At 49.7% G+C, this 24,548-nt stretch overlaps 2 protein-coding genes and 1 non-coding gene across 4 annotated transcripts in view; 1 reads left to right on the top strand and 2 right to left on the bottom strand.

Moving 5' to 3' along the window:
- Window positions 1–273: 273 nt before the first annotated feature.
- Ankrd2 (ankyrin repeat domain 2) lies at window positions 274–10,584 on the bottom strand. 2 transcript variants are annotated; one of them, XM_026394780.2, is made up of 9 exons: window positions 10,452–10,583; window positions 5,886–5,987; window positions 5,386–5,544; window positions 5,184–5,291; window positions 3,070–3,168; window positions 2,627–2,725; window positions 1,654–1,752; window positions 1,362–1,460; window positions 274–574 (listed from the first exon to the last, which is right to left on the bottom strand). In XM_026394780.2, the coding sequence occupies exons 1-9, from the start codon at window positions 10,548–10,550 to the stop codon at window positions 428–430; spliced, it is 1,011 nt and encodes a 336-aa protein (XP_026250565.1). In that variant the 5' UTR covers window positions 10,551–10,583; the 3' UTR covers window positions 274–427. The 2 variants fall into 2 exon arrangements, with proteins under 2 accessions (XP_026250565.1, XP_026250566.1); XM_026394781.2 differs by having other exon boundaries at window positions 534–615; window positions 10,452–10,584.
- Window positions 6,651–6,723, top strand: Trnaa-ugc (transfer RNA alanine (anticodon UGC)). The gene has a single exon. It is a non-coding gene; the product is annotated as a tRNA-Ala (tRNA).
- Window positions 10,585–11,956: 1,372 nt separating the features above from the next.
- Window positions 11,957–24,548, bottom strand: part of Ubtd1 (ubiquitin domain containing 1) — a 54,186-nt gene continuing 41,594 nt past the window's right edge. The window contains exons 2-3 of the mRNA XM_026394783.2: window positions 14,288–14,515; window positions 11,957–13,055 (exon numbers count right to left, since the gene is read on the bottom strand). Coding sequence (XP_026250568.1) covers window positions 12,670–13,055; window positions 14,288–14,515 — 614 coding nt within the window. The 3' untranslated portion in view covers window positions 11,957–12,669. The remainder of the gene's footprint in view (window positions 13,056–14,287; window positions 14,516–24,548) is intronic.

Genomic DNA, 24,548 nt, shown 5'->3' with positions numbered 1-24,548 from the left:
TTCCGGTAACAAGCGGCCTCACTCCCCTGCCAGGCTCCTCCTGCCAAGGAGGCCCTGTGTCAGGCCTGTGCTGGCTGTACACAGCTCCACAGGACAGAAGTCACCAGGAAAGGGCCAGGATGAGCATATCAAAGAGCTGACCTGTGCATGGGCAAAGCCTGACTCCCAGGGATTTGGGAAGAGGCAGAAAAACAGGGTGACAGGATAGAAGCACGGAGAATCCACAGTCTGTATTCCCCAATATTTTGAACACAAATGGAAACAAACATCACAAATAGCAAAATGAACTTTTTTATTGTAATCATTGGTGAGTGCTCCCGAATTATGCAGGAGGTGGCTGGGTCCTCAGTTAGCTCTTGGGGCCATTCTGTGACCATCTGGCTGCACAAGGGAGGAGCCAGGTGCCTGGCTGGGCTGTGGCAGCCATTTATTGGGCTGGCACAGGCTGGGGAGTCTGGCGCCCACTCCCAGGCCCCTCTAGCCCGTTCTGCTCTGAGCCAGGCTCCGGGTGTTCCAGGGCGTGCCGGGTGTCTGCCTGCCATAACTGCACCAGGTCCGTGGGGGTCTTTCCTGCCTGGGGAGGACCACGAGGAGATCTGTTCACTGTTTGGAAGTCTGCCAAAAGGTGCCCTCAGCTATATCAGTGGTTCTCAACTGGGGCCACTGGACACAGTGAAGATATTTCAGTGGTCACAACTGGGAGAGTGGGGACTTCTGGTATCTAGTGGGCAGAGGCCAGGGACACTGCTTAAACTCCTTCCATGCCTAGAATAGTCCCCCGACAACAAATTACCCAGCCCCAAATGTCAATAGTACTGAGGTTGAGAAACATCCATACCTTCTCCATATCTTCCTTCTTATAACCTCTTAGTCTTCCCTGTATCAAAGGGACCCTCCTATGCCCCTCTATATTTGATTGTTCTGGGCCCCATAGAAGATGTATTTCTGAGGGTCAAAGTCCAGACTCTTGGATCTTCATCCACCCTCATTAAACTCAAGGACCACCAGAAACCAGCACAGTGTGCTAGGAATGGAGGGGCCAAGCAAATGCTTAAGTTCCTTTCAGCTCTCTCCTCTGTGACCTTGGTCCTCCTGGGGCCTGCATGTGAGAATGTCCTGTGGACTACTGGGGACCTTTGGGAAGTCTTTTTACTGTTTCTCTTGTCCTCTAGATTCTGCCGCATAGAGAGGGGAAAGTGGTAGTTGGAATGGCATTCTGAAAAGGACATCTTCAGGTACTGTACCAATGACCAGAACCAATGATCTGTATCCCTAGGCTGGGACTGCCCCAGGGTCCCCACAGACCCTCCACTGTGCAGGTGCTCAGCCCAATCACTGACTCAGGGAAGGAAGGGACTTACCAGGTTCTTGCACATCATATCAGCTCCATGCAGGATCAGCAGTTTGATGATTTTGTAGCGGTTGAGCCTCACAGCATCATGTAGGGCACTGTCCCCTTCCTAGAAACAGTGTAGCACTCAGCATGACCCTTGGGGAGGGGCAGCAGATGGGGAGCAGGGTGACAGAAGGTGGGCTGGAGACCCTACTCAGGAGCCACAGTCTGGAGGGTTCCCGAGGGCCACTCGCCTGGAGGAATGCATGAGCTGCCCACCTAGCCATGGTGGGGCAAGCCAGCGGGAGGCCAGCACTCACTCTGTCTCTGGCATTGATGTCCAAGCCCAGGGATAGGAAGTGTTCCACAATCTCCACGTGCCCCGTGCGGACCGCCACGTGCAAGGGAGTGCTCAGCAGCTGCATGGGAGGAAGCAGGACATGCTGGCTAAGGGGCCTGGACTGTGATGTCCAGGGGTTGACGGTTATACTGATTCTAGCTTGAGCCCTCCCCCATGTCCTAGTGCCAAGGCCTGAGCCCTGGAAGGGCAGGCAATGAAACAGTTTCCCACCATCCTATCCAATAGTCCAATTCTAAAGCCTTACATGCCACCTCCTCTAAAAACGATCTCTGATTCTCCTCTCGCTGAGCTGTGGGCAACCATTCACTCCTCCACTCTTATTATTTATTTATTTATTATTATTTTGCAGTACTGGGGATTCAAACCAGGGCCTTGAACACGCTAGACAAGCACTGTACTGCTGAGTCTGTCCTCAGCTCACTCTTCTTCAAATACTTATAAAGATGCCACTTGTTGGGAGATGATTGTGTGGTAGGCATGGCAGAAACTTACAAAGCATTAGCTGTATATTGAATAAATAATTCACTTACATATATTTGCCCACCTAATCTACACAAGAACCCTTTTACAGATGAGGAAGAGAGGCTCAGAGGTCCAGTTACTTGTTCCAGTTACCAGTGAAGGGACAAATGAATGGAAGGAGGGTAGATTAACAAATAAACGAAAAGACGAATAAATGGATGGATGGATGGATAAACAAATAGAAGAGTGATGAAGGATGGCATGGGATAACAAATCCCAAGTCTCCTGTACTCCCTTCTTCTCTACTCTTTGGTCTCCATCCCTAGATGTGGTCCCTCAAGGGGCAACTGCTCTGAGGCCACTCTAGAAACTAGACAAGTTCACTACTTTTCTGCCACTTGCCCTTTGCCCCCTGCCCTCTTCCCTGCAGTCACCCCAGCATCTACTGCACCTGAGCACTGCTGCCGTACCTTATCCCGCACATTGGTGTCTGCTCCTCGGCTTTGCAGGAGTTTCACCACCTCCAAGTGGCCTCCGCGGCAGGCCCAATGCATGGCTGTGCAGTCCAGCTAGAAGGGGAGGATGGGGCTTAATTGTAGAGCTGCAGGGAAGAAATGTCTTGGGAGAAAGAACCTCAGCCAAGAAAGTGGAGGGACATCCAGGGGAAAGGTACAGAGAGTGGGCAGAGACACTGTGGGCAGTGGAACAGAAGAGCCCTTAGGGCCCATCTAGTCCAAGCCAGTTAGGAAGGAGATGGACTCGCCCAATGCCATACAACCTACCAGAGGTGGCACCAGGCCCCTGAGCCCCGCTATTGTGTCCCAGCTTGGCTTCCATTGTCAGGGAGAGGAGGTCTATTGGTATAGGACCAGCTCTTGCTTCCCTTACCCCCAATACCCACCCTCTCACTCACCCGGTCCTGGAAGTCCACGGTGGCCCCACTTTCCAGAAGCTTCTCTAATATCTCCATGTGGCCCTCCAGGGAAGCTCTGTGCAGTGCTGTCCGACGGAACTGTCCCCAGAGAGGCTGTGAGGCCTTGGCCTCTGGCCCACCTCCCACCCAGACTGAGGCCTAGGCTCTGCTGCAACTCAATTCCGACCCCCTATGCTCAGTCCCCTTCTCCCCCCACTCCCGTGATTTGTAGCTCTTCTCCAGATCAGCCTTAGAGCCCCTGCCCTTCTCACCCTTGGAGATTGACCTTCTTGCTGGCCCCAGCATATCCTATACCTTTGCAGGGGCCAGTCCCTCTGCTGGGAATGTCTGTTTTGCCCTCACTTTCCCTGATGAAAATCCGCTACTCCTTCAAAATATGGCTCATGTGCCATTATTTCCTTTGAACCTCTAGGCAGAGTTGCCTCTAGGCTCAGCTGACCCTTGACCTTGAGCATTGGAGGGTAGATGGAGTCTCGCTGGACTCCATTTCCCAAAAGTGCTGAGCACAGTGTTGGAGGGTAGGTTGCCCTGGTTACAATTCAGGGAAGGAAAGGACTTCCTCCCTCCTGTGCAGCCACTTTCCTCTTTGGACTTTGAAATACTGGGGCCATGCATGACTTTCCATATGCTAAGATCCAGTTCTGGGCACTCTTCCGCCACTCTCAACACTTGTTTTTTTTTTCTTTCTTTCTTTCTTTTTTTTTTTTTTTTTTTTTTTGTATTCCAAGCACCTGGTAGATAGGAGGTGCTTGGACAGACAAAAAGGATTAAGACCCTAGAGGCTAAAGAACAGAAAACACATGTTAAAATCTATAGTAATGCAGACCAAGGGTAGGTGACCATTAATGCTTAGTCCCAGTATATGAGAATAAGGGGACCCTTATGAAGTATAAAGAGGCAGCTTCAAGGAAAACAAAAATAAGCATGACGGGTGATGGAAACATTTTTAAAATAGATGGGAGGCGGGTGCAGTGGCACCTGCCTGTAATCCCAGCTGCTTGGGAAGCTGAAGCAGGAGGATTATAAATTTGAGGCCAGCCTGGACAATTTAGGGACACTCGGTCTCAAAATACAATTTTAAAAGAGGTAGGACCAAGCATGGTGGTGCATGACTCTAGTCCCAGAGACTTGGGAGGCTGAGGCAGGAGAATTTTCAGTTTGAGGCAATTTAGTGAGACTCTTGTCTCAAAATTTAAAAATTAAAAGAAAAAAAAAAGACTGGGAGTGTAGCTCAGTAGTAGAGTGTCCCTAGGTTCAATTCTCAGCACCACAAATTAATTCATTAATTTAACTTAATGAAAAAGAGCTAGAGATATAGCTGGCTGGTAAAGTGCCCCTAGGTTCAACCTTCAGTACTATAGAAATACAAAGAGATGTTGGTGATGTTTGCACAGCTTTTTAAGTGTAATTAATGCCACTGAAGTTAGACGTTAAAATGGCATATTTCATGTTATATTTTAACCCAATAAAATAATGCAAATAGGGGCTGGGGACATGGCTCGTTGGTAGAGCACCTGCCTAGCATGCACCAGGCCTTGGGTTCGATCCACAGTATCACACATGCAAAACATAATTTTTAAAAGGCAGCATGAGATTATACCATAAGAAACAAAAAATGCCATATCTTAGTATGGGCTTTATAGTTTTTTTCATTAATCCAATTAATATTTATGGAGGTGCAAATATTTCATTTGATCATAATATGTGACACAAGTAGGCCAAATTTCAGCAGAGGAAGTGGAGGCCTGGAGAGGTGGAAGTGACCAGCCACAGATCTCAAAGCTAGGGAGTGGCAGACATGGGATTTACCCCCATATCTCCTTCTTCTGAGCTCTTTTTATTTGATGCCATTCCTCCACCTTCCCTAGAGAAATACGTGGCATAAGTTACTTTGCAGGTGTTTATAGTTGGGGAAAGATCTAACAAGGATTTAGGTAAATTCTTGGGTGAGGAAGAGAACATCCTATTCTGGGCACTCCTTAACCCACCCCCAAAACGCCCATGGCTGTTCTCAAACAGGCCCACAAATGGGCTGAACCAAGGTCTGGGCAGGATGAGCTAGGCAGGTGCAGGTGTAGGGGTGGAGACTTCACCTCATCGCAGGAGTCAGCTGAACCCCCATCTGCAAGGAACTTCTCAATGACCTTCATTTTCCCCTCCACTGCTGCTTTCAGGAATGTCTCCTTATCCACGGGGCCGGTCTGCAGGGTGAGAGTCCCGTCACGGAGGGTGGTCCATGTGATCCGGGCCTCCCTGCTTTCCCCTGCCCAGAGATGGCCTCCCCAGAATCCTTACGATCTCCTCTGGCTCTGGAGGCGGCTCATGGGCTGCAGCCAAGGCTTCCCGCTTCTTCTGCTTGCGTTTTTTCCGCAGCTCGATGAGGTTCTGGATCCCGCCCACATCGATGATCTCCCGCCGCAGGTCCAGGGATGTCTTACGCACGCGCTCTTGGCCCTGAGTTTTGATGACCCATCAACCCACACTGGAATTTAGAGGCGGGGCAGGGGTTGAGGTCCCGTGGGATAAACTGGAGATGGGGGTGGCGTGTGTAGGGAGACCTTCTAGAGAGAAGGAACCAAGCAAGGTCCAATTCTCCTTCCAGGACAGGATGGCAAAGATGCGGGGAAGGCAGGGAAGGGGAGTCTGATTAGTCAGGTCTAGTGGGGCTGAATGTCTGCATTGCTCACGTGCTTCCAGGAGCTCTGAGCTGCTGGTCCAGGGACCGCGGGAGGAGAGAAGGAACCCTGGCCATGCATGCGTGGCTGAGCGCAGATGTTGGGGTCTCCCACACTTACCTTAACCTTTTGCAAAGCCAGATTCTGGGCACCGAGGTGCTTCTCGTCCTCTAGCACCAGCATGTCCATGGGCAGCTTCCCCTGGGCGGCTCCCCGCAGTTTCTGGTGAGTCAAGAGAGTACCTTCTCCAGAACCTCGAGGCGAGGGGGAGGTTTGGGGGAGCCAGTATCCACTCCCCCAACCACCCCAAGGTCATACTAACAATGACTCCCGTGTGACCTCAGAACCCAGGCAAGAACAAGGCTCCTAGAGAAGTACCCAGAAGGGGGCTCGTTCCACAATTCCTCATCTCAGGCTCAGTCCCAACCCCTGGCTCAAACACCTGCTTCCCAAACAAGACTGAAGGCCCCTGCAATGAGTTTTTATGAAGTTAAATATATAGATGTTTCTTGATATCCACAGGGGATTAGTTCTATGGCTCATTGCAATACCAAAATCTGCAGATGCTCAGGCCCCTTGTATAAAAAGGCATAGTATTTGCATATAACCTCCACACATTCTCCAGTATACTTTAAATCATTTCCAGATTGTTTACAATACCCAATGCAGTATAAATGCTATATAAACAGTTGTTACACTTTATTGTTTAGGAAACAATGACAGGAAAAAAATCTGTGCATGTTCAGTACAGATACAATCTTTTCCCCCAAATATTTTGCAAATGTGACTGATCTAATCCACAGAAGCAGAAGCCAAGGATTCAGAAGTTCTAAATGCATTCACTTTTTAAAAAAATTTTGGCATTAAAAATTCACATTGAGGGCTGGGGATATGGCTTAGTTGGTAGAGTGCTTGCCTTGCATGCACAAGGCCCTGAGTTCAATCCTCAGCACCCCCACACACAAAATCACATTGAGTGGGGCATGGAGGTGAACATATGTAATCTCAGTGACTTAGGAGCCTGAAGCAGGACAATCACAAATTTGAGACAAACGTCAGCAACTTAGTGAGATCCTGCCTCTAAAAAAAAAGGACAGGAAAGTAAATCAGTATTAAAGCACCCTTGAGTTCAATCTCCAGTCCCCCCCCCCCAAAAAAAAATCATATTGATGAGAAAATTGTGATCTGAAATGGTAGTTTTTAAATTATTTTTTTCAGTGCTGCGGAGCAAACCCAGGACCTCATGTATGCTAGCTGAATGCTCTACCACTAAAATTCATTTCTGGTCCTTTTAATTTTGTATTTTTGAGACAGGGTCCCTCTAAGTTGCCCAAACTGGCTTCGAACTTGTCACCCTTTGCCTCAGCCTCCTTAGTAGCTGCAATTATAGGCATGCACCACTGTTCCCAACTGCTATTTTATTTTACTTTATTTTTAAGTGGACTTCTTGACAACATAAAACTTTGGCAGTTTTATTAGACATTGACTTTTGCCCCAAAAGCTTGGAAACTATTGCTCTCAGGGGAACTAAGGGATGGGAGCAGCTTCTCAGCTTTCAGGCTGAGGTGGATCCTGAGCAGTCACTGTATTCTCACTGTAATAATGGTTCATCTCCCTTCCAGGTCTTCTCTCCACTTGTAACTCTGTTTTTCAAGAGTTCTCTTTACTCCTTGTGAAGTGCTGGCACCCCATCCCTGGAGCCCCGAAGCCCATGTATTTGTGTAGATGCCAGCTCAGAAACCTCTGCCCAGGTTGGAGGGTGCTGAGGCTGGAGGGCAGCTGAGGGGACTGGTACCTTCATGGTGCCCAGCTGCATTTCTCATTTCTCACTGAGTCCTAAAGTTAGCCTCTTCCAAGGTAGATTGGAGGGCTTATTTCCCAGGTCTCCTATTTGAACTAAACTCAGGGCTTCATGTAGACTAGGCAAGTGCTTTACCATTGAGCTTCATCCCCCATCGCCAGTTCCCCAGGTCTCCATTTTGAAGGTCCTGTCAACTACTGCCTTCTCTCTTTCTTGTCGGGCTTACATGGCTTGGGGTCTCCCCAGTGCTGGCCTCACTTGAAACACTGCATCTTCTTCCAGGGATAAGAGATGACTTGGGACTGCAGCTACTGCTGCATGTGGGACTCTGGCTGGGCTCCGCAAGGAACATCCAGAGGGCGGGCTTGTGGCTTAATCATCTTAGTATCCCCAGCACCTGTGACAGGCCTAACACATTGTAGGTGCTCAGAGAATTTATAGTGAATGAACAAAGGCATGAGTGAATGGATAACGGGAGGCGGGCTCAGCATCTCTGCCTATCTCTGGCCCAGAAAGCTCCCACAAGAGAGATCCAGCAGCTCCTGAGACCTCCTCACACTATTGGAAGGGGGCATGGGCTAACCAGAAGCTCTCTGTGAAAACCCTGCTGAGCTGGAGCCTGCTGGGAACAAATATGGACTCTAATGCCACCCACGTCTTACTCATAGCCCTTCGGTTCAGGTTCAGCCTTGTGGGCTGTGAAATAGGTGCTCCCATCTTACCTCACAGATGGTTGTGCATATTAAATGAAAGAATGTCTCTAAGTGCCTGGCAAGAGTGGGCACTGGATGGGGAGGTTGGCTCTGAGGGCACCAGGTGTCCTGATAGCCCTGCAGCTATATTTGTTAGATGAATGAATGGAAGAGTACTGCTCTGTGTCCCCTTGCTGAAGATTCCTGTGTCCAGTGGCAGCACTCCAGAAATGACACAGCAGCATCACTCCCCTCCCTGGCACTGACCAGCCATGTGCACACGCCCTTAGGTGAATGAGAAGTTGGATTCCTGGAGATCCAGGGATGCCCTTCTTCCCTTGAGTTCTGACCCTTTTTCTTTTTCTTACTCCTCATTCAGCCACACTTCCTTTTGTGAATGGTGTGTTCCTCTGAACTGATCTATTATCTCCTCCTGAGGGGGAGGGTGTGCTGGGGATTGCACCTAGGGGTACTTTACCACTGAGCTACATCCTTAGTATTTTTCTTTTACTTTCCTTTCCTTTTCTTTTTTTTTTTTCTTTTGAGATAGGATCTCACTAAGTTGCTGAAGGTCTCAGATTTACAATCCTCCTGCCTCAGCCTCCCAGGTGGCTGGGTTACAGGCACATGCTATGATACCCAGCTATCTCCTCCTTTCCATTCCTGTTAGAACCAGCCTTTCTCCATCCTACAAGTCCTTCTCAGGGCCATCAGAGCTTCCTTACTGAAATAGGTCAGAAGGCACCACTCTCTACTCAACAACACTTAGTGGCTTCCCATTGCCCACAGAATAATGGCTTTCTCTGATTTGTCCTGTCTCCCTTTCTGGCCTTAGCCCTTCCTACCAGACTTTCTCATTAGTTACACTTTCTCTTATGGATACTTTAGGTACTGTCATTTCCTTGGCCTGGAATATTCTCCCCAGTCCTGATCTCCACTTACCACTCTTGAAGGTCCAACTCTAATATCATCCATCCCACAGAGTAGTCCTTGAAGGCCCCCAGATGGAATGACCCACCCACCCTTTGTGCTTCTTCACTACTGATCCACATCTCCATTTAACCATTTCTACTTGACTATGAAACTGAGAAATGTTGGCTGAAATGAATGAAGAGTTGGTGAAAAGAAGGTAGGGTCTGGGCTTTATTGGTCCTTCCATTCCTCTCAGCATCAGACTCTTGGCAGAGCAGACACTAGGCCAAGTGTTAGTTTAAATAAAATTTAGACAAACTGGGGGTGGTGCACAAACCTGTAATCCCATTGACTTGGAAGGCTGAGACAAGAGAATCATAAATTCAATGCCAACCCAGGCATCGTAGTGAGACTGTGTCTCACATAAAATAAAAAGGGCTGGAGATACACCTCAGCTCAGTGGTAAAGTGTCCCTGGGTTTAATCCTCAGTATAAAAAAATAAGCAAACAAATAAATAAATGATTTAGAGTATGACAAGACTGCACTTCTGTCCCCTTCCTTATCCTAGAGGAAATGCAATTGTGCCACCAAGGACTCCCCACATGTGGCTGCAGTACTGGGAAAATCAATGCTTCCTTTCCCATGATCCCTTCATCGCTTGGTACCATTTATAAGTGTGTTGGGGGGAGGGTACTGGGAATTGAAACCAGGGCATTGTGCATGCTAGGCAAGCACTCTACCGCAGCTACATCCCCAGTCCTTTTTATTTGAGGCAGGATCTCATTATGTCACCCAGGCTGGCCTTGAACATTCTATCCTCCTGCCTCAGCCTCCTGGATAGCTGGGATTACAGGCAGGCACCACTATGCTGAGGCACAGTCCCAGTCTTTATTCCCTGTAGTGACCCAACTTCAGGAAGTTGCTCCTTCCCAGCCTCCCAGAAGCAGCGGGGGGTTCTCAGGGCCACAAATCCTGAGGTTCCCAGGCAGTGCCCACTGTTTGCCCTGTACAGCCTGGCAGGTCTCCTGAAACCCAGTTGGGTGGAAAGGGTCTTGGGAAGCTTGTCTTGGCTCCCATGGACCACTACTCTGTTTTGGGGACTGAAGCCTCAGTCTCTCATCACCAGCAACCCTCTCTGCCAGGAATGCGGCTAGCAGGGCTCTTGGGGATACTTGTCACCCACCCCACCACCACAGGTACAACGGCCAGGCTCTTCCTTCTCATGACAGAAGAGATGGATGTCCCCACACTCTGTCAGGCCACCACGCCCCTGTTCCCACCTCACTCTCCTCCTCCTGTGCCAGCCGCTGCTCGATGAGTGCCGTGGCCCTCTGCACCGCCTCGGAGCTCTCCAGTGGGCCCTCCATGGTGCCGTCCATAACTGCCTCCCTCTGCAGGCAGAAGGCACTGGGGGCTATATAGGCCAGAGAGCTCGTGCCCGCCCTCTGGGTGCCTTTGTCATGAGCTCACTGGCCCAATTCTTCACCTGCCTCCCCCACCTGTCACCTTCACCTCAGGCAGCCCCAGGGAGCAGGGGGAGCCAGGACAGGGAGCAAAGTAGCCCCGCCCCCAACTACTGGCATACTAGAGCCGAGGGCACAGTGCCTCAAGGGTAGGGGAGCAGGGAGGAGCCTGTTCAGGCTGCCTGGAAGCTCGAGTCCCAGCCAGGCAAACGGGTTACACAAAGCACCTGCTGGCTGCTTCCTCTGGCTGGTTGGCAGTGCCACCTGCTGGATGCTTAGAAACCCTGCCCAACTAGTGCCAGTGTGGGGCCTGAAAACCTGTGTCAGTGTTCACAGGGGTACCCATGACAGGCCCGTGCCCCAGGCTGCCTGTGAACAGGTCCTGCCAGCCGTGGGGAGAGGTAGACTCCAGACTGCCTTGTCCAGCCTGGGGTACCAGGACAGCAGAGGGAGTCAGGGCAGCCGGCCAACTCCCTCTGATCATGGCTCCTGGGGCTCAGCCTCTCTGGGGCCCCACAGCACCCCCTAGCGAAGCATCACTGCATGGGACCATGTCCATTAGTCACAGAGAGATCTTGGATCTGCCTCCCACAGGGACGGACCTCTGCAGGAATTACAGGGTTGTTTCAAGACAAGGATCTTGGGAAGCCAGAGTGCAGTGCCAAAGCCAGCTGACAAGGAGCACCAGACAATGCCGGGCTATCTTGACCAGGGGCCAGCCATGCTCACTTCGAACAAAGAATACTCCCAGCTGGAGAGAAAGCAGACCTGCACTCACCCGGTTCCTCACTGGAACTTGTGGGACGAGCCCTGGGTCATCCTGACACACAAGGAAATGGTTCCCTTTTCTCTCTGGTTCACTAAACCCTGACCTATGCTCATCATCTAAATTTGTCAGAAATCCTGCTTTGACACCCACTCGGGCAGCATTGGCTGGACTTCCACACACACCTTGATCACGAGGGCCTGGCCTGTGAGACCAGAGCCTAGAGCCAGCCCATTCCTACAGGAGGGGCAGACCAGCAGCAACTAATGCCACCTTCCTAGGTGCTGCTTCACTGTCAAGGCACTGTCACATTGGCTCTCCCACTTAACCCTCACAGCAACTGCAGGCAGAGTCACCTCCACCTTAGAGAAAAGCCACGTGGGTTCGGAGGTTAAGACCTCCAAGAATACAAGAGGAACTGAAATTAGGGCCCAGAAGATAGCAGCTCTGGTCTGTGTGCTCTGCTGTGCCTGGACAGCCTCGGAGGCCATGCCCACCTGTTCCCACAGAAGCAGGATCTGCAGAACTCAAAGTTGAATGCCAGGCAAAAGAGGAGGAGCCAAAGGCTTTATTGATAAATATGCACATATGTCTGTACATGAGGACCTGCTGAGGAGGCCATGACCAGGCTGCAGACCCACCACCACTTGAGTTACAGCCAGGAAATGGCCCCGTGCAGACCCCTGCCACAAAGCCCAACCATCCAGCCCCCTGCCTCACCTCTGCCGATTGTGCTGGAGGCAGGGAGAGGCAGAGGCCCGCCTGCCTCAGGCTCCCCAAGCCCTGGGACTCACTGGTGGTTCCCTCCTCCCAAGGGGACTGGCACTGTGCCCAGGGAAAAGTCAGGGTGGGAGCGGAGGAGGGAGACAGCAGCTGCTTCCCGACCCTGAGCAGAAAACCAGAGTGAGCACAGCGCAGCACCGGATGACAGATCTGGGCCTCAGGGCCTCCAGGCTGGCCCCTGTGGCTCCAACCTGCTTCAGGAGAGATGCAGGGTGGAGGGCCCCAGTCGCCTTTTCTTTGACAAGGTTGGCAAGGCCTGTGTGTGGCAGCATTGTTCCCTGGGTGCTGGGCACTGGTGGCCCACAGTGCCCCTGGGAGGCAGGGTCCCTTCACGGCTCACCCAGAGCCATAGAGCGGGGAGATGCCCTTAAAGAAAACAACAGCACTTGAAGGCAGCAGCAGGGTGGGGGGCCTCGTGCTCCAGGCCAGCTGCTCAGCCCTGCAGAGGCCCTCCATGGCCTCTCTTCCCAGGAGTCCACGGGCCCATCAGTCCTGGGGTGGTGGGGGCTGGTTGATGATGACCTGGATGACAAAATCTTTCTGGATCTTTGTTTCCTGGAGCCGTGTGCGGTCTGTGAGCAGCTTTCCAGAGAAGAACCACCGCTGCCAGGATGGTTCGATGCCTTCCTGGGTATGCAGCTGCCTCTTGAGCTGCCCCACTGTGTCAGGCAGGCTGGCGCTGAGCCTCACGTCCTTGCCCGTGGAGAGGCGCACCTTCAGTGGGAACTCACGGCGCACACTGGGGACAGGCTCGGGGGGCTCCAGACTCTCCTCCTCAGTGTGCTCCAGCAGCAGGTTCACGGGTGGTGACAGGCAGTAGATGGGCAGCTGGTAACGATTGCCCAGCTCGTCATAGCATTCACAGAGGGTGCCTGTGGGAAACACAGGGTGGTCAGTGTTCACCTGGGGATGTTGTCATTCACTGAATGCTTGAGTTCCTGAAAATTAATGTTAAAGCCCTAACACCCCAGTGTAACTTTATGGAGATGAGACATCTATGAAAACAATCAAGGTTAAATCAATCATAACGGTGAGGCTTAATCCATAGGATTACTATCCTTATGAGATGCCAGAGAGCTCTCCTCCTTTCTCTCTTCCCAGCATGTGAAGACACAGCAAGAAGCTGGCCATCTGCAAAATAAGAAGAGAACCCTCACCAAAAACTAAATCAGTCGTCACCCTCATCTTGGATTTCCAGCCTCCAGAACTGTAAGAAACAGATTTCTGTTTTTGAAGGCACCCAGTCTGTGGAACTTTGTAATAGCAATCTAAGCAGATTAATCCAGCCACCATGGCTGCCCCACAGTCCCCACAGAAAGGTCTTTCTGGGACAGCCTTATGACCAGAGGAGCACAGGGCTGGAGCTAGGAAGACCTGGGCTGGTATCCTGGCTCCACCAGGTGCTGGCTCATCAGCCCCAGCACATCGTTTAATTTTTCATTTGCTCACCCAACAACTGCTGAGCACAAGGTGCTGGGTGTCGGGTGCAAGAAAGTGCAGTTGGAAGTGTATTCACTGAGTCGCAGGAATGACCTTGATGCTGGGACTGTACTAACGGACATCATATGCACCTTGCTGAATCCTAACAGTTGTGTACCTTAACACTTGCAAAGTCCTCTGGTTCTGAGAAGTGGCTTGTTCAAGGTCACACAGCTAGGATACAGTCAAGTTAAGACCAGGGTCTGTGACTCTCTACTTTGCATAGCCCATGAGCCTGATATGAACTTGAGACCATGCAGTAGAAGCTTCTAGCTCAATGTCTGGCACATAAAACCCAACAGAAGATTGGTCCTTCAGATGTTCTAGGATCCCAAAGCACCCTGAACAAGTGTTCAGCTTTCAGGTTTGCTGGTGTCTTTGTGTCCCCTCAGTAGTCAAACAGGGACCCGTGTCTTCTGTTTCTTTGTGTCCCCACCTTCCTGATCCACGCTCTGAGGGGGGGCTCAATTGAACAAGTGAATAGCTGTTCCCCCCACCTACACACCTCTCTGCCTCCTCCAGCTTGGATAGAAACTTCTGATGTGGCTGATCACTAGCTATCCTCCACTACTAATCTCTGTGGATGACCCCCCCCCGTCCTGCCCCCCACACCGGCTTAGCTCACCATGAGGCAAAGTGATACTGGCTCCATCTAAGATGGCCTGAGCCAGCTCATGGTCATTGGCCTCGGCAGCATAGGCAGCAGCCTTGAGGGCATCCCAGATCTCCTTGCGGCCCTCAAAGGCAGGTGCTGTGTCCCAGAATTCATCCCGTTTGCTCCGAAGCTGCCCATCGGTCATGGGGTAGTCGCTCTTCCATTTGAGCCGTTCCTTCTTCAGGGGCTCATTGCGTCCTAGACAGGGCAGAGGGACAGGCTCAGCATCTCTAAAGCCACCTGGGTTACAATTCACCTTCTCACTAGCCCCTCACTTCTTGGGGCCAGGCCCTGGTCTGCCTAACACCCCACAGCACTGGCTCCTTAGTATTTAGGTCTCTGGGCCCCTCCTCAATAGCAGGCAGGAGTCTGGAAACCCAACTTAGGGATATAAGATAAGTTTGTCAGCAAAGTATTTGCAGATGCTCCTCAACTTACAATGAGGTTATGTATGGATAGTTGAAAATATCTGAAGTCAAAAGTGCATCTGTTCACCCAACTTCCTGAACACCACAGCTTAGCCACATACTGTGGAATGTCGGTTGTTTCCCTTTGTGGTCGTGTGGCCCAGTGGGCGCTGCCACTGCCCAGCATGGAGCGTTGCTGGCCAGGGAAAAGCTAAAAATTCAAAATTCAAGGTGTGGGTTCTACTAAATGTGTATCATTTTTGCAGTCTCAGGAAGTAAAAAAAAAAAAAATCTAAGCTGGGAACTTTCTGCACACCTTTGCTTGTCATTGAAGTTTTAATTTTACTCTTTCTTTGAGTATACAGTAATATAAGTTCAGCATAAAAGAAATGTGGAAAGAATGTAGATGTGTAAAAATAGTAACAGCCACCATTTACAGAACCGACATGTGCCAGATCACAGGCTGGGCACTTTGGACTTGCTCTCTTTTTTGCAGCACTGGAGACTGGACCCAGGGCCTTGCACACAACAGGCCAGCATCCTGCCACAGAGCTGCAGCCCCGGTCCTCTTTATTCATTTGACCTTCGCAACAACCCAACAGATTGGGAAACTAAGACTCAGGGTTTGTCATTTGTCTAAGAACACATAGGTTCTGACTTAATGCAAGACTTTGACTCCAAAACCCAGCCTCAGACAACCGAGGGGAAAATTACTCAGAATTCCACCGTTTAGAAGTAATGACTGCTGACACCTACACATGCCTTCCAGCTTCCCTTTCCCCATTTTTTTCAATATAGTTGAGTTTGTATTATTACATTTCTTTTTATCCCTTGTTCCAGAAAGAACTTAAGACATTTTTGTGCTAATATACAACTTTCTTTTCATCTCATATTTATATTACTGCCAACTTCCACATGATTAAAAATTATAAGCAGTTTGAATGTCTTGTTACTATCATATGCTGCCATACAGATAGTTACAATGGTCCCCACCCCAATGGGACTGGGGCTGGAACCCAGGACCCAGGACCCCACACATGCTAGGCAAAATGCCCCACTAGTGAGCTACAGCCTCAAACTAGCCCAAGACTTTTTTTTTTTTAAATCATAACCAACCAACCAATTTCTACAGCATCTGAAGAAGAAAACATTTCTGTCAAATGTCAATTTTCTTGTTACTCAGCTCCAAGTGACCTCCAAGATAGCCCTGGACCCTAAAGGCAGAGTGACAACACAGCCAGGTGGCAACACTCACTAAAGCTGGGGCTGCCTTCAGGCTGCTCCCAGTGGCTGGGGCAGGAGGGGGTTACTCAGTGAAAGAGGACAACATTCACTGGCTACCAACTGTGGGCAAGCACCCCATGTGAGCTCTTCATTTGTATTCACTCTCCCATTTCACCCTTGCATAGCCTTAGGAGGTGGGTATCATTGTTGCTGCTTCACAGATGATACGGAAGATGAAAGAGATTAAATGACTTGCCTGAGCTCTCAAAGTGAAGAGTGACAGAGGGGATTCCACCTCAGGTCTGACTAAATCCTGTGGTTTGCCATCTAAATTCACAGCTACCTGTGTGGGCAGAAAACTCTGTAGCCAAACATTCAATTTAAAGTGTTCTGGGGGTTGGAAGAAGGAAAGCAAATCCTCTTTAGAGGAAACCAACTTCAAACTAGGCCTCAAATAAATTCCCAAAATAAAGTTTCAAGGAAAAATAATAATAAGGGCATAGTTAAAAAGCAAACAAAAACATCATATGCAAGGGAACAGCGTGAGTCAGCAGACAGAAAATCAGACCACGAAGACCTCAGACTGGAATTTATCAGACAGATTACAAAATACTGAGTTTAAGAAATGAGAGCCTTAAACACATGGATTAAAGCTAGGAGATCATAAAGAATTCCCGAGAGCAGGGCTCGGAAATGCACACCTGTAATCCCAGTGATTCAGAACGCTGAGGCACAAGGATCACAAGGTTGAGGCCAGCCTCTGCAATTTAGCGAGGCCCTGTCTCAAAATTAAAAAAAAAAAAATTAATAAGGGCTAGAGAAGTAGCTTAATGGTGATGAGCCCCTGGGTTCAATTCCCAGTATCAAAGAAGAAAAGAAACTTCCTAGAAAGAGACAGGCTTGGGACATTTTAATTAATTTATTTTATCTAAAAAATTTTTCGGTAGCAGGGATTGTATCCAGGGGTACTTTACCCCTGAGCTACATGCCCACCCTTTTTTATTTTGAGACAGTGTTTTGCTAAATTTCCAAGGCTGGTTGTGATCCTCCTGCTTTAGCTTCCCAATCTCTGGGATTACAGGCATGCACCACTGCATACAGCTGGGGCATTTTAAAATGTCCACCTTTTAGCTCTGTTCCTGACTCTGAAATAGCTCAACTGTGAACTGAAGAACACTGAGCTCTAGCTGTACATGCATCTCTTTCTCTCAAACCAAAGGATTTATCTTTAAAATAAACAGTCTCATGGTGGCCCTTTCAAAGTTGTCACCTCTTGAATTATTCTTGAAGCAGCTTTCAGGGTTACCTCCCCTCTACCCAGAGAGCAGCTAGTCTTCCAAACTGTCATTTATGCACTTCTCACCCATGGGTTGACGCTGCAAGCGAGCCTAAGTATTACCTGCATCTGCAGTGACCCAGGTCACAAGGGGGTAGAAATGCCTCACCCCCCACACAGGGCACTTGGAGTGGAAGGTATTAGAATGGGGTGATGGTGGTGGGCAGGGGGTCAGGCAGGGTTAATGCAGGAAAACAGCAGGAACCCAACCAGCTCCATCTCAGCGTCTTTGCACTTCTATGCCACCAGAGGGCAGCCAAAGCACCTCTGGGCCAGTGTTGGCCCCCTGCATCAGTAGGTCAAATGCAGCAGAAAAATATCTTAACATTTGAGTTCTCCGGGCACAAAGTTAAACATACACAGGAGACATGCCCTAATGTCCAAGCTCAAATACTGGTGCATACAATCTTAGGCAGAGACTCAGATGAAAACGGAAAAGGAAGCTTTCCCTCTAAGTAAATGGATGATGACATTTTAATTTCAAATACTTATAACAAAAGGGTATTTTATAGTTAGTTGAGTAAAAAAAAAATGGCAGTAGAAAGGATGTGAACACTCATATGCTGCACAAACTGGTACAAGCCTTATGAAGGGCATTTGGAATAATACCTTTGGCTCAGCTATTTTGTTTCTAAGAATTTATTCTAAGAAAATAATCACAAGAAGTGTGTATGGTGAGGATTTATAAAGATTTTTAGCAGGGAGAGCTAGACACAGCATCAGGAAAAAAAGGTGAAATAAAATCTCCATCTGTACGAAGGACCAGTGGCAGCCATTTTGTGATAGTGAGGAAGGATGTGGAGTAACATGGGGAATGTTCATAACATAGTGAGAAAACATTCCAGAATAATAGGTGCTCTGTGTTTCAGTTTTTGCTTCTAAAAAAGTATGCATGATGAGTGGGCATGGTGGTGCTGGACTGGGAGACAGGGCAAGACCCCCACCTCAAATAACAACAACAAACCAATAAAAAGTATGCATAATTATATACATGTTTAAAAAGACAAGAGAAATTCACAACCAAAATATTAACAGTAGTTATATCTGATTGGCAATAACCAGTGACTTTTTTTTTGGTTTATATTTTCCAAGTTTTCTACAATGAGAACTTCTTGTGTTATTAACAGAATAATACAACGAAAGTCGTTCCTAAGGAAAGATGTAAGCGGGGTTGTGAGGAACAAACACAATAAAGTGGAAAGAGAGTGGGGCTGAGGTGGTGGAGCAAGAAGCCTGAAGCTTCCTTGGCAGCTCGGGGCGGCTTTGTCTAGGGCCAGGGTAGGCTCTGCTGGAGTCAGCAGCAGAAGTATCCAGTGGCTTCTGCTTAGGACTCCACCTGTTCTAGATAAGCTTCACTCAAAGACAGAGTAACAGAAATGGTCCCTAATCTTAATGAAGCTTACAAAAGAGCTTTCAAAAAACAAGTAAATAAAAATTCATGCTAGTCAAGGCTTTCAACTGCATGGGGAGGCGGTGGGGCAAAACACTCACAAAAATCATGGGCTTCTGTGACTATGGTAGGCAGCAACAGCAGAAGATATCCGTGACTGGGCAGATAATGTGGTCTGCATCCAGAGGCAGAAAGGCTCCATGCCTCCTGCATTAGAATCTCCCAGGGTTCCGGTTAAAAAGGCAGTTTGGGGAGCCGGGGATACAGTTCAGTAGTAGAGTATGTGCTCAGAATGTGCGAGACCCTGGGCTCCATTCCCAGCACCAAAAGGTAGATTCACAGGGCCAAGGTCAGATCCCCAGAATCAGAGCACTAGGGGTTGGGCTGGGGTGTGAACTTGATTCTGTTTTAAGAATCTATTTGTAAACACAGCAGGACAGAAGTGGAGATAGCGTGTTCGAGCTCACTGTAATACAAATCAGCTCAACACAAGGTCTCCAAAGCTGCTGCCAGGAGCAGATCTGGGGAGGGAAGGGGAGAGCGCAAAGGGCACCCCGTCTGGGCTGGAGGAGGATAATGATGGTGGCTGCTGTGGCTTGGCCGCTGTAATGAATGGTCTCTGGTGATCCCACCCCAAGGGAGGGCACTGGGAGGGGAGCGGGAGAGAACGCTGAAGGGCCTTTCCCACCTGCCTGGAGCTGGCGTGCGTCTGAGTGTGTGCACTCTCAACGTCTGACACGTTGCTTAATTCAGGAGTGTACAGCAGGGGGATTTTCTCAGACACAGGAAAGACAGCTGGTGGCTTGAAGCTTGCTGGGTGGTGCCTCTCCTCTGCAGCATCTGGTGAGCTGAGAGTGGAACTGACAGACGCACAGGGAGCAGGGTGGGGAACAGTGCAGGAATGACAGGAGAGGCCAGGGGGCAGCATGGAAGGGCGAGGAGAGGTCCACAGGAGGCTCCTGCACTTCTTGATCTCAGAACCCGAGAGATCCTTCCTGTGGCTTCTGGGACTGACATAACTGAGCCCCTGGGATGTGACACTATGCCTGAGACCTGCCAAAGGGAGGAGAGATTTCCCAAGACAGTCCACCCAAGCCAGGAGACAGGCCTATTTATACCTGTGGCAATCCCCCGGCTATTTCCACACTGGGTTACCAAGCTTGTCCCTAGGCCCTTGTTTCAGGGATGGGGCCAACAGTGTCCTTCTCAGAAGTACCAATTATGGACAAGTCTTGGCTTGATCTGCTGATGTGAAGGATGAAGCTCCAGGAAGAAGGCAGGAGTCGGAGCCTCCCTGACCCCTGGGCTTGAGGGGTCCTTCAATCAGATGCAGAATCAAATCTCTCCACCCTCCTCCTGCCCACCCCAGCAGTCACAGCTGGAATGCAGGTGGCCTGCCAGTACCCACCTGCAGAAGGGATAGAAGTCAGAAAGAACAGCAGGTCCTAGAAGGATCAGCACAGCCACAGAGAGCAAGGAAACAAGCCCAGGTAATCCCTTCAGGAGGAGCAGTATTTATAGTCAGACTTAGCCAGGGATGACCCTTGAGCCTGTCTACCCTTGGAAGGGAAAGGGCTGGTACAGCTCTGCTCAAGTGGAGCCTCTTTGGGGCCTGTAGGCCTTGCCTTCCCATTCATCCCCTGGGGCCCCAACTCCAGGGCTTAGGGAGGGAGAAGGGTAGAGCCCGTTGCTAAGTGACAGGCCAGACTTCCTAAACTGCATCCCCTCCAGGGGCACACTGGGCCCCAAGGTCCTGGGCAGGGCTGGAGAACTATGGCAGAGTGCTCCCCATCCTCTGGGAGCCCTGTTCTTGACTCCAGGAAGGCGCCAGGCCCAGGGCATCTGCTCCTCTGCCATGTTCTTGTTCAGCGGCCCAAGGCTGGGACCACCCCCAGTTCATCTTACCGGTCCCAGGGGCAGGCTGGTGTCTGGCTGGCCTCAGGAGGAGCGAATGAAGTGAGCAGACAGTTTAGGGAAAGAGGAGGAGCTGCCGGGAAGAAACCCCTGCAAATGAGGAGCAGCAGACTCTGTTTTGTGAAGAACCCTCACTGAACAGGAAGAGAGGGAGGAAGGAGAAAGGAGCCAGACAGAGGGGGACAGAGTCCTGCACTGAGGGGGTACAGTGTGGAGGATGAAGGGCTGGTGCCAGAACGAGCCCAGGGAGGGCTGGAACCTCTGCAGCCAAGGAGCCGAGGCACAGCCAAGAGAAACGGACCTGTGGGGTGGCATGGCCAGCTACGGGAGAGACAAGGGGGCACACAGGAGCACAGGGACAGGGCCGCTTGCTCCACGCGGCTCACAACGTGAGCATTCACCCAGCACGGCGCCTGGGCATGCTGGGGAGGGCAGGCCTATATCTGCTCTCTGTCCTGTGCCTCCCTCAGGGTCCCTGGAAAGCCAGGCAGGGGACAGCAAGTCACCCCAGGACTGGGCACTCTTGGACCACACCCCCGCCCATTCCTGAGCGAAACTGACCTAAGCTCTACTACAAACAGAAGCCCTGCATCCTTAGGGATCCACCTGCCACCCCACCAACAGCCCCTTCTCTGGGTTGGCATGGAGAGAAAACTCACAAGTAGAGTGAAACAGGGAGAGTTTGGGAAATTATCAAATTTCTTTGTTTTACATCATTTTTTAAATTACAGCTGTTCTTTTCTTATGGTGAATGCATTCCCATCTTCATTTTGTACTGATGTGCTTGTCCCCAAGTGCAACCAGGGTCCTGACTGGAACATGAACAGGCCAGTGTGAGCAGTTCTAAAGGGAAACTGACCACGCATGCTTTTTGGCAACTGAGACTATGGATCACTCAGTAAAGGACACCGCGGCCTCTGCTATCTCACACAGGGGCTGCAGAGGACAGTGGGGCTTCTCTCTGGGTATTGACCATCTATCTGCAGGAATGTGGGTGAACGACCTCCCAACTTAAGCCTCAGTGTTTCCACCTGCAGAAAGGCTTGACCCCCCACCTTGTGGCCACTGCAAGGACTAAGTGACAGCACTCTGCCCAGTGCTTAAAATATGGCAGCCACTATGTCACTAACAATCAAGTCAACACTGCTTATCACCATGATGCAACTTAAAGGGTATCATCTTTTTTTTTCCCCTATGAAGTTGCTGTGAGTTTGAAAACGTTGAAAACCTCTGCTGTCATGAACTTTTCGTCTGTACCGCGCAGTGCTGGAGAATTCTGGGGTTAGCTAAGGCTGCTTGACAGGGACAACGAGCAGGTTTGATGGATGCTGCTTCTCTGCACAGCACAGGGTCAGCACTTTTCCTGAGGCAGAAGAGGGAGGACGGTGGCTAATAAATAAAACAGGAACTCCTGGGGTTGCTAGAAAGGTCTCCTGTGGCCAGCTCCTTTGGGATTTCAGGGTGAGAGGCATAGGTCCTCTGCCACTGTGCTGTCCACAGCCCACAGGCAGCCCTGACTCCCTGCTGTTAGAGGGCCTGGTGCTCACAGGGATGTTAGCCAGAAGCCCACGGGCCAAACATGATGCCCAGGATTCCATTCCACTTGATGTTGACTGCTACAAGCACTTCTCTCCTATGTGCCACTCCACCAAGGCATGACCCTCAGGGTAGGGCAGGATCCCCAAGCTGGAAGCGACCAGGTCACTGGCCTAGTTGCTTCATTTTACACAGGAGAATACCAAGGCTCAGAGGTGATGTGACTTTCCCAGGTCCCACAGCTGTTTCCCAGGCGTGTGTGTATGTGTGTGGGGTGGGGGGAGCCGAGTTTTAACTAGAAAATGAAATTGTCAGGGCCTGGACACACAGAGATGACCACAGGAAAAGCAGCAGCCACAACACGCAGCAGGAATCAGTGGGGAGCAGTCACAGGTCTGCTCTAGCCTTCCAGTGCCCCCAGAAAGGAAGGGAATCCAAGAACTGGGCCCTCCTAGGACGCTGCACAAGACCATGTGCCTAGGTCTCCCACAGGCTTGAAGAAACAGACCCACAATTCAGCACTTGAAGAAACACAAGACCCCAATTCAGCACGGTTGGTTTGCAGCTTGGTGAAGAAGACCAACCTCTTACCCCACACAACACTCCTGGCTGGTGGTGAGTCTCCATCTGGGGAGCTCAGTATGTCATAAGGAAGCCTATTCCATTGCTGGATGAATCTGATGGTTAAAAAACAAACAGCAGTTACAGTTATCTTCCCACTGAGCTACATGGAAGGCCTAGAACAGAGACAATACCTAGAATCTGAGGGCACAGAGGCTCCTTGACTACTTGAGGTTTTGTCCTGATACCTACTGAAGTTGAAAATATTGTAAGTCAAGAATGCATTTAACACACCTATCAAACAAGATCGTTCAGCTGAGCCTACTATCTTAGTCCATTTCTGTTGCTATAACAGAATATCCAAGACTAGGTAATTTATAGAAAAAAAAGGTTTTTTTGGCTTATGGTTCTGGCATCTACTTGACCTTTCGTGCTGTACAAATAGCAGAAAAACTCAAGAGGGGAAGAACAAGTAGGCACATGCAAAGAGAGGAACAGGGCCAAACTCCCATAAGAAACACATTATCTCATTGATGGAGGCAGATCCCATGACCCCAAGGACCCCTTAAAGGCCCTACCACCTCTCAACACTGTTATGCTGGGGCCAAGATGCACTATGAGTCTGGCAGACATATCACACCCAAATCACAGCACCTACTTTAAACCTGCTCATAACACTTACATTAGCCTACAGCTCAGCAAAGGCATCCAAAACCAAACCTATTTTACGATAAAGCGTTAAATATCTCATGTAATTTATTGAGTACAGAAAGTGAAAAACAGGATGGCTGTGGGTTACTCCTGTACCACTGTGAAGTTGAAAAGTGGGAGTCAACCATCATGGGCTGGGAACTGACTAAAGTTTGGGAGTCAGATGGTCCTGGGTTTGAACACCGTTCCATCCTTCATTTAATTAGCTAAGTGACCTTGGGCAAATGTGTTGGCTTCCTAGTCTCTTCTGGAAGGTAGGGAGTGATCAAAGCCCCACATCTTAGGAGGGTTGAAAGGATCAAAAATATATACACTCGAGTAAATGCACATATACTAATCTAATCAAGAAGATTATACATAATAAATCAACTAACCTAATACCCCAGGTGAGGTCTCCTTAGCACGACACCTGGAAGGCTCTTGTTTCAGAAATCTGAAGATAGGTTCACAGAAGAGCACCATTCTAGCTAAGAGGAGGCACTTATCACTGTCACTATAGTTGCTGCTGTCATTATTATCAATGTTATTGTCTTGACCTGAGGTCTGTGGGCTCCACTCTCTGGAATAACAGTCTCGCCCCTTCAATGGGCCACCTGATGCTTTGCTGTTCTTCATGCTGAACGTCCGTTCCCACTTCCTCCTACTGCTTCTCCCAAGTCTTCAACTTCTTGCATGAGATGCTGAAACTGATAAATTCCTAGAAACATCCAACCTACTAAGATTTAATTGTGAAGAAATGGAATATCTGAACACACCATGACTAGTCACAATACTTTCCAATGAAGAAAAGCCCAGGACCCATTTCCTGGGTTGCTTAGAGTAGCTAGATTAGTTGAGAGGCCCTAAGAGCCTGGGTGAGGTCTATTCACAGCCCCCAGGCTCCTGAATTCCCCTCCCAGCCCCTCAGCAACATAACAGCAAATTGCTCAGAGCTGACTGGGGCTGGAGGTAGAAAAGGACCCTATAAAATTTCCCTTGGTTGGGGCTGCAAATTGTCTCAAGCACTGTCATTCATTTAGTATGTCCTCCAGCAACAGGTTCTAAGTTATTATCTTTCAGGTCTGTGTCCGCAGTGGGGCGAACTTGGGAGTCAGAACACTGGGGTCCATTTCCATCACGAGGCTGTATGCTCTTCCAAGCACATCTGCCAAA

This window comes from Urocitellus parryii, chromosome 5, assembly GCF_045843805.1.
Source record: "Urocitellus parryii isolate mUroPar1 chromosome 5, mUroPar1.hap1, whole genome shotgun sequence".
Lineage (NCBI taxonomy): Eukaryota > Metazoa > Chordata > Mammalia > Rodentia > Sciuridae > Urocitellus > Urocitellus parryii.
The sequence above is the reverse complement of the archived record's forward strand: the minus strand, read 5'-3'. Positions and strand labels throughout refer to the sequence as shown.

What these genes read in the sequence shown, in the direction of transcription:
- Ankrd2 (XM_026394780.2), bottom strand. Translation starts at nt 10,550, where the DNA reads ATGGACGGCACCATGGAGGGCCCACTGGAGAGCTCCGAGGCGGTGCAG. An exon ending in CACAGGAGGAGGAGAGTGAG is followed by an intron (nt 5,988 to 10,451) that starts GTGGGAACAGGG and finishes TTGACTCACCAG; the next exon opens with AAACTGCGGGGAGCCGCCCA. An exon ending in CTCCAGAGCCAGAGGAGATC is followed by an intron (nt 5,292 to 5,385) that starts GTAAGGATTCTG and finishes CTCACCCTGCAG; the next exon opens with ACCGGCCCCGTGGATAAGGA.